General features: G+C 45.9%; 1 protein-coding gene across 7 annotated transcripts in view; it reads left to right on the top strand.

The window, feature by feature from the left end:
• Positions 1–16,316, top strand: part of LOC112080515 (protein phosphatase 1 regulatory subunit 12B) — a 54,910-nt gene that overhangs the window by 11,973 nt on the left and 26,621 nt on the right. For 6 of the 7 annotated variants that reach the window (XR_002896191.2, XR_002896192.2, XM_070442612.1 and 3 more), the window contains exons 3-5: positions 1,435–1,653; positions 1,838–1,976; positions 2,300–2,424. Coding sequence is in view for 5 of the 7 variants with exons in the window: in XM_070442612.1 (XP_070298713.1) it covers positions 1,435–1,653; positions 1,838–1,976; positions 2,300–2,424 (483 nt within the window). In the remaining 2 variants the exon portion in view is untranslated. Of the gene's footprint in view, positions 1–1,434; positions 1,654–1,837; positions 1,977–2,299; positions 2,425–11,129; positions 11,924–16,316 lie in introns of those variants that run through there. The other variant, XM_024146301.2, reaches the window with a different exon arrangement.

Below are 16,316 nucleotides of genomic sequence, written 5' to 3'. Positions count from 1 at the left end.
CTCCTACGTTTCCTCCCTCTGTAGGTGCCAATCGATCCCGGTGGACCACCACCTTCCTGCTCCGTGGGGGAACCTCCACCCGGTACGTCACCTCCCCCACTCTCTCTATTCACCAGACACGGCCCCACCCATGCACTGTCCAGCTTTGGGCACCGCCCCCTCTTGCGCGTGGGGTGTGAAGCCACACACATTCTCCCGCTCCAAATGCCTCCCCCTAGCGCGCGAGTCGTAGTGGCGCTTTTGGCGCAACCCTGCGTTCTCGAGTTGCTGCTCTTGCGAAGGTGTGAGCCGCTTCTAACCGGTTCTGCAGACGACACACATAGTTCGGGCCAGGCAAAACCCCGTCGTCATTATCAGGAGGGTGGCCAAACGTCAGTTCGGCTGGGGTGCGCAACTCACGACCTAACATTAGTAGTGCTGGGGAGCACGCAGTCGATTCTTGAACAGCCGACCTACACGCCATAAGAATAAACGGTAAGTGGGTGTCCCAATCTCTCTTGTGTTTGAGGTAACGATGGCCAGCTGCTGTGCTAATGTTCTGTTAAATCTTTCCACCAGCCCATCACCTGGGGTGAAGCGGAGTAGTGCGCGTCTTCTCCGCGCCTAACCGTCTACACAACTCTGAGAACACCCGTGACTCGAAGTTTCTCCCTGGTCGCTGTGAATAGACTGTGCACCCCAAACCGACTGATTATTCCCCCACCAACGCATCAGCTACTGTCCCCGCCTCCTGGTCTGGGAGAGCGTAAGCCTCCGGCCAGTTGGTGAAGTAGTCCATAGCGGTTAGAATCCACCTGTTACGCTGTCTGTGGTTGGAAACGCGCCTACTATGTCTACCCAGTCTCTCCATGGGCTCCCCTATCGGAATTTGTAGAAGGGCGCGTGCGACTGCCGATGATAAAATATGCCAGTGTTTCTTGACCACACCTCCCACTTTTCGCGAATTCAAAGTATATGTAGTTGTGAACATTACGGAGTGTTATTTAGCTTTAGCGGGTCTTTTTTGTAGCAGTTCATCTCGTGTTTTTTCCAATGCCAAATTATGAGCTTCATCCACACATTGTGACGAATAGCTTCTTCTTAGAAACCTCATGCGCATCTCCGCTGCTTTTTCTAGATAATCCTCTGTGGAGTGGCAGTCTAAAAAAATGGCTTCTTGGAAGTCCTCTTTTTAATGGCTCAGGGTGGAAGCTGTCACCCTGTAATAGAGTATTTCTGTCCGTTTCTTTTCTATATAGAGTTGTAAACAGGGTGTGTGGCAGGCTTACAATGATGGCAAAAAACAGCATTTGATAGTGCGCTGACCATGGTGCTAGAGGGGGTACGCAGCTGGAGGTTGAATGTTTGAAGGTGTACGGGACTATAAAAAGTTTGGGAACCACTGATCTATAGTATCTTGTTGATCTTAGGATGTACTGTCTGCATCTTCGTCAGGGTGTGACCCTGGCTGAACTGAAGGAGGCTCAGAGGACCTACAGCCTGTCTCCTCTGGACAGAGACAGACAAACAGAGGATGGATGTAGCAGACTGACTGACAGGTCCTGTCTGCGGGGGAGAGGGTCTACAGAGGATAGAGGAGAGGCCAGGTCCAGCCTGGTCCAGTATATGGAGACAGAGGATCACAGTCCTACATGGAGCAGGGAGGTAGATGAGGTGGGGATAAAACTTGAGTCATTTAGCATTAACCTTTCACCTCAGGATCTTATTATTGTCATTGGTTATTGTTTATAGATCATCTATGAATGGCATTTTGTGAGAGGTGATCTTGTACTATAGTAGCTGTGCAGTTTAAGATTCAGATGAGCCAAGTACTGAAGCGCTGTTTTTACCATTTAAGCTTGGAAATCATAGATCAAGGCTGGGGACCATGGAGGCAGAGCATTCCACTGCAGGACCAGGGCTCACATCTCCCTCTGCCAGTGGGCTCTATACCCTGCCTTTCTCCTCCAGCCTGGCCAACCGCACATTCTCCAGAGGTCAGCAACCACACATTGTACACAGTCACACAGAAACGACTGATTCCAGATGTTTATATTTTACTCAAGCATGTTTTAAGGAAGTTGCTTTGCTACAGAAATGTTACTGTATCGATATATCCTTGTCATGTGATGTACAGTATGTACCATAGGAATAAATTGTTATACCTGACACCCTTCGTCCTATGATTATGTAAGACTGTCTCAGTCAGTCCATCAGTTTTAATTTGTTTTATTTACATTTTTTCTGTAGGATAAATAACTTGGCATGGTTAGGCGCAGTAACTGTTTAGTGATTGTCTCTTATTATGTGAATACTGTAGAAGGTGAATGGAAAGATGAAAACCAGAACCCCGTTGAGGATCCCTCCAAACGTGGCCTCGCCACAAGAGAGAAACATCTTTGCTTCTGTGACCAAGAGGCAGATGAAACCTACCAGACTTTTAAGGTATGTGGGTTTGATCAAATTCACTACCAACGTTAAAGCTATGATCTTATAGATTTGACATTTTTCAGAATTGAACAACAACAAAAAATATAAACTCCCTGTGTGACATTTTCAGATACCACTAGGTGGTGACAAAAGAAAGTATTATTTCAGTACAGTGCCATTCTCCTCCCAGATGATGGGCCATTTGTTGAGCAACATTAGTTGCATTTGCAATGGGGAGTTGTATTATATTCTATTACACACTTCACTGATTATATTGTCAGAGTAATAGCAGGAGATTTCTAGGATTCTTGAAGTACACTACATTCACATTCATTCATTCATTCATTCTAGTCATTTAGCAGACGCTCTGATACAGAGCGACTTAAAGTAGTGAGTGCATACATTTTCATATTTGTTCGTACTGGTCCCCTGTGGGAATCGAACCCACAACCATGGTATTGCAAGTGCCATGCCCTACCAACTGAGCCACATGGGACCAAAAGTATGTGGACACCTGTTCGTCAAACATCTCATTCCAAAATCATGGGCATTAAAAGGGAGTTAATCCCCCTTTTGCTGCTAGAATGGCCTCCACTCTTCTAGGAAGGCTTTCTACTAGATGTTGGAACATTGCTGCGGGGACTTGCTTCCATTCAGCCACAAGAGCATTAGTGAGGTCGGGCACTGATGTTGGGCGATTAGGCATGGCTCGCAGTCGGCGTCCCAATTCATCTCAAAGGCCTTCGATGGGGTTGAGGTCAGGGCCCTGTGCAGTCCAGTCAAGTTCTTCCACACCAATCTTGAGAAGCCATTTCTGTATGGACCTCGCTTTGTGCACGGGGGCATTGTCATGATGAAACAGGAAAGGGCCTTCCCCAAACTATTGCCACAAAGTTGGAAGCACAGAATTTTTGCCCTAGAATGTCATTGTATGCAGTAGCGTTAAGATTTCCCTTCACTGGAACTAAAGGGCCTAGCCCGATCCATGAAAAGCAGCCCCAAACCATTATTCTTCTTCCATCAAACTTTACAGTTGGCAGTATGCATTCGGGCAGGTTTCGTTCTCCTGGCATCCACCAAACCTAGGTTTGTTCGTCAGACTGCCAGATGATGAAGCGTGATTCACCACTCCAGATAACGCATTTCCACTGCTCCAGTCCAATGGCTGTGAGCTTTACACCATTCAAGCCCGACGCTTGGCATTGCCCATGGTGGTCTTAGGCTTGTGTGCGGTTGCTTGGCAATGGAAACCCCTTTCATGAAGCCCCCGACGAGCAGTTCTTGTGCTGATGTTGCTTCCAGAGGCAGTTTGGAACTCGGTAGTGAGTGTTGCAACCGAGGACAAACTATTTTTATGCGCTTCGGCGGTCCTGTTCTGTGAGCTTGTGTGGCCTACCACCTCGCGGCTGAGCTGTTTTTGCTCCTAGACGTTTCCAATTAACAATAACAGCCCTTACAGTTGATCGGAGAAGCTCTAGTAGGGCAGACATTTGATGAACAGACTTGATGGAAAGGTGGCATCCTATGACAGTGCCACGTTGAAAGTCACTGAGCTCTACAGTACGGGCCATTATACTGCCAAAGTTTGTCTATGAAGATTGCATGGCTGTGTGCCTGATTTTATACACCTGTCAGTAACGGGTGTGGCTGAAATAGCCAAATCCACTGATTTGAAGGGGTGCCAACATAGTGTATTATATTCTATTGCAATTACTGATACGTGTACAATGCCTTCGGAAAGTATTCAGACCCCTTGACTTTTTCCAAATGTTACATTACAGCCTCAGCAATCTACACACAATAGCCAATAATGACAAAGCGAAAACAGGTTTTTATAAATGTTTGCAAATGTATCCAAAATTTAAAACAGAAATAGCTTATTTACATAAGTATTCAGACCCTTTGCTATAAGACTCGAAATTGAACTCAGGTGCATCCTGTTTCCACTAATCACCCTTGAGATGTTTCTACAACTTGATTGGAGTCCAACTGTGGTAAATTCAATTTATTGGACATGATTTGGAAAGGCACACGCCTGTCTATATAAGGTCCCACAGTTGACAGTGCATGTCAGAGCAAAAATCAAGTCATGAGATCGAAGGAAATGTCTGTAGAGCTCCGAGACAGGATTGTGTCAAGGCACATATCTGGGGAAGGGTACCAAAACATTTCTGCTGCATTGAAGATCCCCAAGAACACAGTGGCCTCCATCATTCTTAAATGGAAGAAGTTTAGAACCACCAAGACTCTTCCTAGAGCTGGCCGCCCAGCCAAACTGAGCAATCAGGGGAGAAGGGCTTTGGTCAGTGAGGTGACCAAGAACCCGATGGTGACTCTGACAGAGCTCTAGAGTTCCTCTGTGGATGACCTCAGACTGGAGTGAAGGTTCACCATCCAACAGGACAACGACCCTAAGCACACAGCTAAGACAACGCAGGAGTGGCTTTGGGACAAGTCTCTGAATGTCCTTCATTGGCCCATCCAGAGCCCGGACTTAAACCTGATCGAACATCTCTGGAGAGACCTGAAAATAGCTGTGCAGCAACGCTCCCCATCCAACCTGACAGAGCTTGAGAGGATCTGCAGAGAAGAATGGTAGAAACTTCCCAAATACAGGTGTGCCAAGCTTGTACCGTCATACTCAAGAAGACTCTAGGTTGTAATCGCTGACAAAGATACTTCAACAAAGTACTGAGTAAAGGGTCTGAATACTAATGTAAATGTAATATTTCAAAAAATCTGTTTTTGCTTTGTCATTATGGGGTATTGTGTGTAGATTAATGGAAAAAAACAAACATACATTTTGGAAAAAGGCTGTAACCTAACAAAATGTCGAAAAAGTCAAGGGGTCTGAATACTTTCCGAAGGCACTATATGTGTGTGCGTGTGTGTTTAAATGTGCTTGCTTTCATTGATACAAAGTATTGATTAACATCTGATCAGTAGTGTTGCATACAGAGGCCGTGAAAGTGTTGTGTATTGCCAGAGGAGCAGTAGTGCAATGTTAGTGTAGTTTGAACGTTTGTGATGGAGCTGTTGTGTCACACTGGGAGAGAGTCCAGGGCAGGGAGCAGCCCCCACACACCCCCTTTTTATTTTATTTCACCTTTATATAACCAGGTAGGCCAGTTGAGAACAAGTTCTCATTTACAACTGCGACCCTCTCCTTCCCTTTCCTTCTTCAACCACATCACATGCTCCAGGTATCTTGACATTCCATACCATATTGGGCAAAACGGGGAGCTTCTCTCCTACGTCTTAGCCTTGAATTCTGCAGCCAGAATTATACTGTTCTCTCTCTGTCTTTCTCTAATGGTGTTTTCCTTCTACCTGTAGGTTAGACATCTGCACAAATCTTCTCTCTGCCCCCATGGCAAAATGTGTAGAATTGCATGAAATTAGTTATAAAATGACAAAATCTTCACTCACCCCATGGCAAAATGTGTAGAATTCCAGGAAATTAACTCTAAAACGTAAAAATGTTCTCTCTGCTGTCAAGAGGGGGGCACACTAAAATGTTTTGCTCGCAATAAAATCTCACTTGGGGCCCCATAAAAGGCTTATGTGGGTATAGATGTGGGTACGCAGACACACAAGCCACTCATGATGAGTTCAGATTTTTGGTGGCCCCCACCTACATCGAAGTTGCCTATCCCTGTGTTTTATAAATCAGTTGGGGTCTCTATAAGCTTCAATATGAGGTCCTAAACCTAGCATGAAAGTGCATCCTTGTATGGGCTTATATAGTCAAACTGTTTGCTTTGGGGTAAGTTGAGCCAATGGCACGTTGAGTAAATTGAAGTGTTTTTGTCCCAGGCGTAATGCAAGGCATTATGGCTGGGATGTGAAGTAACAACCTGGCCTGGCCTATGTTAAAAGTGTTCAAAAAGTACAATGTGTTTGTTAGGTGTGTTTAAATAAATAATATTAAAAGGCAAAAAATATTTTGCATTGTGTTGAATTGTGTTTGGGAAATGAAGATAGGCATGGTTTTAAAAAGGCCAGTGGTAATATTTAATTCAGTACAGAAATCTGTAGGTGGCTTAACTTACCCTGGCCCGAGGCTCATCTGTGCCAAGAGACCACCTTTTTGGACAAGCTACGGTATGTTTTAAAAACTGGAATGTATACATGAATTCTGATTATTTCCAGGGATACACAACATCCAGAAATATATGTAAATATCTTTGTTAGAAATAATACTATATTTCCCTTGATGGAGTAATGCTGAATGTAAAACATTTCTCCTCACCTTACCCCACTCTTCCCTCACCTTACCCCACTCTGCCCTCACCCCACTCTGTCCTCACCTTACCCCACTCTCCCCTACAGTGAAATGGAGATTCCCAGAAATAGATACTAACAGGGGGAAAGAGAGAGAGGGAGTGGGCTGAGGCGATTTGGGGGATGCCGGTGCAGTGGAGGGGAGTCCCAGAGAAGAATGTAGATTAACTTGGGGATGGTGTACTGTAGTGTGAGAGGGGTAGTGATTGCTTTTTGAGCTCATGTTACGCACGCCTCTGAGAAGAGGGAACGCAACTCCCTGCTGCAACTCAACTCCCTGTGAAGTGTAAGAGGTATGGACTGTAGGCGTGAGTAAGGACGACAAAGGCAGATTTTACCGTTACTAGGATTTATTTCCTTACGGTAATATGGGGAAAAGGGGCTGGACGGAACCAAAGCAAAGAAAGTAAATATCAAAACTTCCCCCTTTCCTATCTAACCTGCCTACCCACTACTTACCTATCTTAGCACCACCTGGTGCCCTAACCAAAATACAGGGGGTGGTCCGCCCAGGTCTTACCTAGTGTGCCTAGACAATGAATATACTACGGGTATATGTATGCCCGCGGGCCTCTTGCCTAAGCACTCCCAAAGTGCCTTCTCCTTCCCCCCTGGGAACAAATGAAACAGAACAATTATTAACAAACAATTTCAATAATCAAAACAGTGCGTCCTATAACACATAAGACATAACCAATCAGCTCCCTCAGCAACAACTTATATAGTACATACCAAATCTCTGAGAAACACCCAACACTTTATCACAATCAAATTCTCAAGCAAGGATCTCTCTCTCCAATCTTTCCAAAATCTTCTCTCTCTAATGATTTCTCTCCCTCCAAAAAAAGATCTCCTTTTCCTGAACAGAACACTGGCTTTTATATTCCTCAGGTGGCAAAGGTAATTAGTGTCAGCTGCTTCTTGACGAGGGGGCGTGGTCAGCTCTCCAATTATCAATTAGCCATGGAGAACTCAGGAAGCTATCTCCTGAAACACACACTCAAATACATACCACAACACAGAAAACTGGGGAACGTAACAGCTCACTGTCTCTATTGCAGTCCGGCTGTCCCATGGTGGAATCCCAGACATGGATAGTCCGTAACATGAGCGTTCATCAGCTTTTAAACCCAGGCCTAAATCTGACTGTGATAATCGCCCCCGCTAACCAGACAGCAAGGTTTTATCTGGAAAGGATGGAAAGGTGACCACAGGCCCCATTACCAACAATGAACTCTGCTTGCCTCTATGTCTATAATGATCTTAGCAGAACCCAGACCAGAGACAGGTGCAGCAGATCTCAGCTGGAGTCCTCTCCCGTCTTTCACTGCTCTGAAATGGGATAATTAACTGTGGGAGGCTGAGGGAACGAGAGAAAGAGAGAGAGAGAGAGAGAGAGAAAAAAACTGAGAGAAAAAAACAGAGAGAAAGACTTTGCTCCTAAGCATAAGTTCTACTTTCTTCAGCTCCTGATGTTGAGATTATGTTCTCAGAGAGCTTCCTGTTCCCTCTCCTTTCCTCATTTCCCAACTTTATTATTATTATTATCTATTATTCCATTATTCAGAGATAAACACAGGAGTGTTTGATAGACCTAACTCTCAATGTAAGGAGAGCTAGTTCTGTATAGCCCATCACGGCAAGGAGCTTAGCTGTGTGTGCTACAGAGATGCAGCAGTTCTGTTGTTGCAGAGAGCAGGTTGGCTTAGGAAGGTTGAGAGTAGTATTAGAACTCCAGAGTATCTGTAAACTCTGAGGTTCTCAGAACTCATCATCTCTCAGCTGTGACTTAGGCCAAGATACAGCTCATCCCCCGTAAAGATGCTAAAGATCTTGACAGACCAGCGAAGGCAAGAAAACAGATGGAGAGAGAGTCTGACTGTCTGAATGTATCTGTATGTGTTATTATGTGTGTGTCTGTCTCCCCGTGACTGTTTGTGTTTTGGCCTCTCTAAGACTTGTAGAATGACCCCACACCAGGGATCTGTCTCTGCCAGTAACACTTAAAGGGGCATTTAAAAAAAAATCGACTTCATATTCAACATCTCCAGCAACAACCCCAACATCAACATATTTGAAAATGGCGCATTTCTACGTTTTGCAGGGAAAAATATAGAGGAGGATAAGTGTTTTGAATGACATCCTCAACCAATTAGTAGGCAATGCCTACTCATAACTGTTTAAAATCACATGATGCATACTGATGATGTCATTGGAAACACTGATCTTCTTCTATCTTTTTTACTACAAAACATAGAAAAGCGCCACTTTCACATATGTTGATGTTGGGGTGGTGCTGGAAATAATGAATATGAAGTTGGAAAATTGTGAATTTTCCCTTTAAACTAGTCAAGCAGCCACTATCCACTCCTTGAAAAGTATTTAGTATTTATTTAGTATTTATTGTACATCTGCCAGAGTAACATATGATGACATTAACCTGATTACTTCAAAGTAAGTGTTTAAGGACCAGAGTTATTCTGAGTCGGAGGGGGAGAGAGGAAAGGAGAGGAGGAGACCATAGCCAAGTGATGTATGAGAATGTTCCATATGGAAAGTCATGAAGGAAAGAGTCAGTCTACTCAACCTAAGCCCCAGATCCAGTGTGGGGGACTCCAGCTGAAATCAACTCTTTTATATAGGTCTCAGCAGGCCTATCTCCACAGCCAGAACCAGTGCAGTTCACTGCCACAGAGAAGCTATTGGACTTCCTGTGTAGAAATGCAGACTGTCCAGCACCCTATTCCCTATATAGTGCACTATTTATGACCAAGGCCCATAGTGCTCTGGCCAAAAGTAGTGCATGTTGTAGGGAATAGTGTTCCATTTGGGATACAAACAGACTCTCCAGCACACAGATGGCCAGTGAGGCAGGCTGGGTAGAATATGAACTGGAACAATTCATACGGACAGATTGGAATCTCATATTTGATATATGTGAAACTTCTATGGTTCTTATCTATGGGCCATAAAGCACAGATAATGTATCATTGAGTTGACATGGCACAAGTCAAAAACTCCAGGTTTTAAATCACACTAAGGTTTTAAATCACACAGGTCTAATGTCCAAAACCAATGTGCATAAGACATTGGTCAAAGTTCAGACTTTAAAAAGAAAAATATCAAACTTTGAAAATGTGCTCAGATCTCAGTTAGCAGATTTACTTTCTCTGATTTTGTCTCGTTGCCTTGCTGCAGTTGAATGGGTGCAAAGAAACGGACCTCAGTCCTCAGTATGACTCAGATGTTGGGAAGGGGGCACCAGGCCAGGGCTCAAAACAAGACTGTCAGGCCAGAATTCATTCTCTCTCTCTCTCTCTCTCTCTCTCTCTCTCTCTCTCTCTCTCTCTCTCTCTCTCGCCTACTCTCGCTCATTCTCCATCCTCTCTTCTTCATTCTCCTGTCTACTATACCCCGCACCGAACTCTCGTCGACCCTCTTCTCCCACTTACTCTTCTCATTCTCTTTCTCTCTCTCTCTCCCGCATTCACCGTCTTGTTATCTGCCTCCCTCCGATCCTCGCTCTCGTCCGTCGATTATGTCTCCGTCTACTCCTCCCATACGCTCCTACTCCCCATAACTCGTCTTTCTTTTTCGTCTCTTGCTCATTCTCCCTCTCTCGTCATCTCGTCTCGTTCTCTCGTCCTCCTCTCCTCTCTCCCTTCTTCTCTCTCTCTCTTCTCTCCTTCCTCATCTCTCCATCTCCTCTCGGCATCCTCTGTTTCCTACTCTCCTTCCTCTTTCTCTCTCCAGTCTCTCTCCTCTTCTCTTCTCTTCTCTCTCTGGCTTTGTCTGTCCGTCTTTTTCAGTAGATGAGTGAGGAAGATAAAAAGAGTTCAGGAACAGCCACAGCGCTGCAAAACTCTATAAAAGGAAGGTAACAGTGAGCCTATGGCCTGTGTGTGCAGACTGAGAGGAAGGGTTGGGGGATGGGGGAACAGGGGTTTGGGGGGTTGTGTAAGATAGAGAAATCCCGCAGCGACTTAATATTTCTGTCTTCTAGAACCCCACGCAGTTGCCACAGATTGAGTCATTGTTGCCTCTGTGTGTGCTAACCGACAACACTGGAAGAAATTAAGTGTAAAATTAGCCCATGAGCTCAGCTCACTGTCATGGTTTTTACAGCAGCATGGCAAGTACCATGAAACAGATTGTGAAAAACAGAGAGGGACACAGTGGTCCTACATCCAAATGTCAACACTCATACTAACATCACTTCTCTCTGAAGCGTCATGGGAGGACAGGGTTACTTGACCGGTCACTGTTGATCTCGACTCCCCCCTACTTCTGTCTGTCTACTCCCCCCTCTCTTTATCCTCATCCACATCAATGGACAGCTTTAGCCCAGAGCCTGTACACAACAGAGCCTCTGGCAGCCTGCCAGAGAGTACTGCCAGAGCTGGAGTGAGCAGGGAGAAAGGGGAGTGAGTGAAGGGTGAGGGAGTCAGTTGGGACTGGAGAGATGAGAGAGGGAGAGAGAGGAGTGAGTGAAGGGTGAGGGAGTCAGTTGGGACTGGAGAGATGGGAGAGGGAGAGGGGAGTGAGTGAAGGGTGAGGGAGTCAGTTGGGACTGGAGAGATGGGAGAGGGAGGTAGAGAGTGAATATTTAGAGAAACATGGGAAGCGAGATCATCTGGAACAAACGTTTCACTGTGGTTGGGTTTGTCTTTGGGTGCGAGGACTTTGATGTACAACAGGGTCTCGGAGTGCTGACGCTGTGGTCTAACAATCCTCAACTAAGTTGATTAGTCTACCTCTTGAGTGAAACAGAGGTGCGTGTGTTTGTAAGAGTTGTACGAGTTAAGAGGAGAAAGTTATTTTGGTTGTTTTCATTCTTGTCTAATGATTGTTTTGCTGTCTACACTTTGAGGAGGAAGAGAGGGGGAGTTCATATCAGCAGAAATAATTCCAGAGTTAGCAGCAGTCTCTCTCTCCAGCCCTCTGGACTGTGGATCAGGACTCCTCATACACGTATACACCTGTTGGTCAGGATCCCGGTGAGGCTAAGCGCAGCAGCAGCCACGGTCTGTGGATCTGTGCCTCTGTTCTGGATTGGAAGCCTCTGTCTGTGGACGGTACTGTAGAGGCTTGACCGGACCTGCGTCTGTGTCCTGGGTAGAGTGTGGAGATGTCATCTATGTACCCGCGCACCAAGGAGCTGTCCAGGACTAGGAAGTCTCTGTCAGACTCACCACCCTCCTCACCCTCTCCCACGGCCAAGAACTTCAGAGTAAGACACCAACTGTTACCTCTCTTGTCGGATCCTCAGAGTAGTTTCTGTAGCCACTGTTTCCGCTTGAATCTTATTTAAACTGTAGAAACGAGTGTTCTCTGCTAGTTTGAATTCCTACGAATTCTATTTAAGTATCACTGATAGTCCCTAATCGTGCGTGTGTGCGTGTGTGCGTTTGTGCGTGCGGGCGGGCGGGCGGGTGCCTTGGTTATCAAAGGCTCTTAAATGCTGATTATGTTGTGGCCGGTTTACTCCCAGCTCTTACAGTAATTGTCACCTCTAGTGTGCTGATCCAATGTGACTCTATGTTAAGCCTAAAAAAAAAAACACCTGACATTACGTGGGTGTTAGTATCTGATATATCATCCAGACTCATTTGATCTGTTGCTCATAGAGAGAAAAAAGGCTTCTCTGTAGATTAGATGTATTTAGGTCTGTGCTCTGGAGGCTCCTTAACACATGACCGAACATGTCACTGTGCCAACCACCTGACTGTTGCACAACCCTTGAAAGAGAGAGATGGGAATGGGGAGAATCTGCGCTGCTTCGGAAGCACAGGGCACCTGGCAGCATAGCCTGGAAAATATTTAGGTATTGAAACATTCCATTTATGATTTCCTGTTGTTTTTCACAGTGTCTTATTAACTGATATGATTGACGTTTATTGATGTGTTATTTATTACCTGATTATTTATTGGTATTGCCTCTGCCTTGGTAGCACAGAGCCACAGTGGAATATGCTCATTTAAATAACAAAAAAGCACAAGAAGAAAAGATGTCAACCATAAAAGTCGGTTTTCAGATGGAAGTAATGGAGACAGGTGCTTAACTATCATGGCCCTCCACTACCACAGTACTGACAGTAGAGTATCATGCCCCTCCACTACCACAGTACTAACAGTATAGTATCATGCCCCTCCACTACCACAGTACTAACAGTAGAGTATCATGCCCCTCCACTACCACAGTACTGACAGTAGAGTATCATGGCCCTCCACTACCACAGTACTGACAGTATATTATCATGGCCTCCACTACCACAGTACTGACAGTATAGTATCATGCCCCTCCACTACCACAGTACTAACAGTAGAGTATCATGCCCTCCACTACACAGTACTAACAGTATAGTATCATGGCCCTCCACTACCACAGTACTGACAGTAGAGTATCATGCCCTCCACTACCACAGTACTGACAGTAGAGTATCATGGCCCTCCACTACCACAGTACTAACAGTAGGTATCATGCCCTCCACTTCCACAGTACTGACAGTATAGTATCATGGCCCTCCACTACCACAGTACTGACAGTCAGAGTATCATGCCCTCCACTCCACAGTACTGAACAGTAGAGTATCATGGCCCTCCACTACCACAGTACTGACAGTATAGTATCATGCCCCTCCACTACCACACAGTACTGACAGTAGAGTTTTCATGGCCTCCACTACCACAGTATTGACAGTATATTATCATGGCCCTCCACTACCACAGACATGTACTGACAGTATAGTATCATGCCCTCCACTTCCACAGTACTGACAGTCGAGTATCATGCCCCTCCACTTCCACAGTATGACAGTAGAGTATCATGGCCCTCCACTATCACATTACTGACAGTATAGTATCATGCCCCTCCACATTCCACAGTACTGACAGTCGAGTATCATGGCCCTCCACTACCACAGTACTGACAGTAGAGTATCATGGCCCTCCACTACACAGTATTGACAGTATAGTATCATGGCCCCACTACCACAGTATCAACAGTAGAGTATCATGGCCCTCCACTACCACAGTACTAACAGTAGAGTATCATGGCCCTCACTACCACAGTACTGACAGATAGTATATCATGCCCTCCACTACCACAGTACTGACAGTAGGTATCATGGCCCTCCACTACCACAGTACTGAAGTAGAGTATCATGGCCTCCACTACCACAGTACTGACAGTAGAGTTCATGGCCTCCACTACCACAGTACTGACAGTAGAGTATCATGGCCCTCCACTACCACGTATAACAGTAGAGTTCATGGCCTCCACTACCACAGTACTGACAGTATTGTATCATGCCCTCCACTACCACAGTACTAACAGTAGAGTACATGGCCCTCCACTACCACAGTACTGACAGTAGAGTATCATGGCCTCCACTACCACAGTACTGACAGTAGAGTATCATGGCCTCCACTACCACAGTACTGACAGTAGAGTATCATGGCCCTCCACTACCACAGTACTGACAGTGAGTATCATGGCCCTCCACTACCACAGTACTAACAGTAGAGTATCATGGCCCTCCACTACCCAGTACTGACAGTATAGTATCATGGCCTCCACTTCCACAGTACTGACAGTAGAGTATCATGGCCCTCCACTTCCACAGTACTGACAGTATATTATCATGGCCCTCCACTACCACAGTACTGACAGTAGAGTATCATGGCCCTCCACTACCACAGTACTGACAGTAGAGTATCATGCCCTCCACTACACTGTACTAACAGTAGAGTATCATGGCCCTCCACTACCCAGTACTGACAGTATAGTATCATGGCCCTCCACTTCCACAGTACTGACAGTAGAGTATCATGGCCCTCCACTACCACAGTACTGACAGTATAGTATCATGGCCCTCCACTACCACAGTACGGCAGTATAGTATCATGGCCCTCCCCTACCACAGTACTGACAGTATAGTATCATGCCCCTCCACTTCCACAGTACTGACAGTCGAGTATCATGGCCCTCCACTACCAAAGTACTGACAGTAGAGTATCATGGCCCTCCACTACCACAGTATGACAGTATAGTATCATGGCCCTCCACTACCACAGTACTGACAGTATAGTATCATGCCCCTCCACTACCACAGTACTGACAGTAGAGTATCATGGCCCTCCACTACCACAGTACTGACAGTATAGTATCATGCCCCTCCACTACCACAGTTGACAGTCGAGTATCATGCCCCTCCACTTCCAAAGTACTGAAATTAGAGTATCATGGCCCTCATTACCAAGTACTGACAGTATAGTATCATGCCCCTCCACTACCACAGTACTGACAGTATAGTATCATGGCCCTCCACTACCACAGTACTGACAGTAGAGTATCATGGCCCTCCACTACCACAGTACTGACAGTAGAGTATCATGGCCCTCCACTACCACAGTACTGACAGTAGAGTATCATGCCCCTCCACTACCACAGTACTAACAGTAGAGTTTCATGGCCCTCCACTACCACAGTACTGACAGTATTGTATCATGCCCTCCACTACCACAGTACTAACAGTAGAGTACATGGCCCTCCACTACCACAGTACTGACAGTAGAGTATCATGGCCTCCACTACCACAGTACTGACAGTAGAGTATCATGGCCTCCACTACCACATACTGACAGTAGAGTATCATGGCCCTCCACTACCACAGTACTGACAGTAGAGTATCATGGCCCTCCACTACCACAGTACTAACAGTAGAGTATCATGGCCCTCCACTACCCAGTACTGACAGTTAGTATCATGGCCCTCCACTTCCACAGTACTGACAGTAGAGTATCATGGCCTCCACTTCCACAGTACTGACAGTATATTATCATGCCCTCCACTACCACAGTACTGACAGTAGAGTATCATGGCCCTCCACTACCACAGTACTGACAGTAGAGTATCATGGCCTCCACTACCACTGTACTAACAGTAGAGTATCATGGCCCTCCACTACCCAGTACTGACAGTATAGTATCATGGCCCTCCACTTCCACAGTACTGACAGTAGAGTATCATGCCCTCCACTACCACAGTACTGACAGTATAGTATCATGGCCCTCCACTACCACAGTACTGGCAGTATAGTATCATGGCCCTCCACTACCACAGTACTGACAGTATGTATCATGCCCCTCCATTCACAGTACTGACAGTCGAGTATCATGGCCCTCCACTACCACAGTACTGACAGTAGAGTATCATGGCCCTCCACTACACAGTACTGACAGTTAGATCATGGCCCTCCACTACCACAGTACTGACAGTATAGTATCATGCCCCTCCACTTCCACAGTACTGACAGTCGAGTATCATGGCCCTCCACTACCACAGTACTGACAGTATAGTATCATGCCCTCCACTACCACAGTACTGACAGTCGAGTATCATGCCCCTCCACTTCCAGTACTGAAATTAGAGTATCATGGCCCTCCATTACCACAGTACTGACAGTATAGTATCATGCCCCTCCACTACCACAGTACTGACAAGTCGAGTATCATGCCCCTCCACTTCCACAGTACTGACAGTCGAGTATCATGGCCCTCCACTACCACAGTACTGACAGTATAGTAAATCCCCTCCACTACACAGTACTGACAGTAAGAGT

Source organism: Salvelinus sp. IW2-2015, unplaced genomic scaffold (genome assembly GCF_002910315.2).
Source record: "Salvelinus sp. IW2-2015 unplaced genomic scaffold, ASM291031v2 Un_scaffold16353, whole genome shotgun sequence".
NCBI classification, from domain to species: domain Eukaryota; kingdom Metazoa; phylum Chordata; class Actinopteri; order Salmoniformes; family Salmonidae; genus Salvelinus; species Salvelinus sp. IW2-2015.
This window is presented reverse-complemented; position numbering and strand designations above follow the sequence as displayed.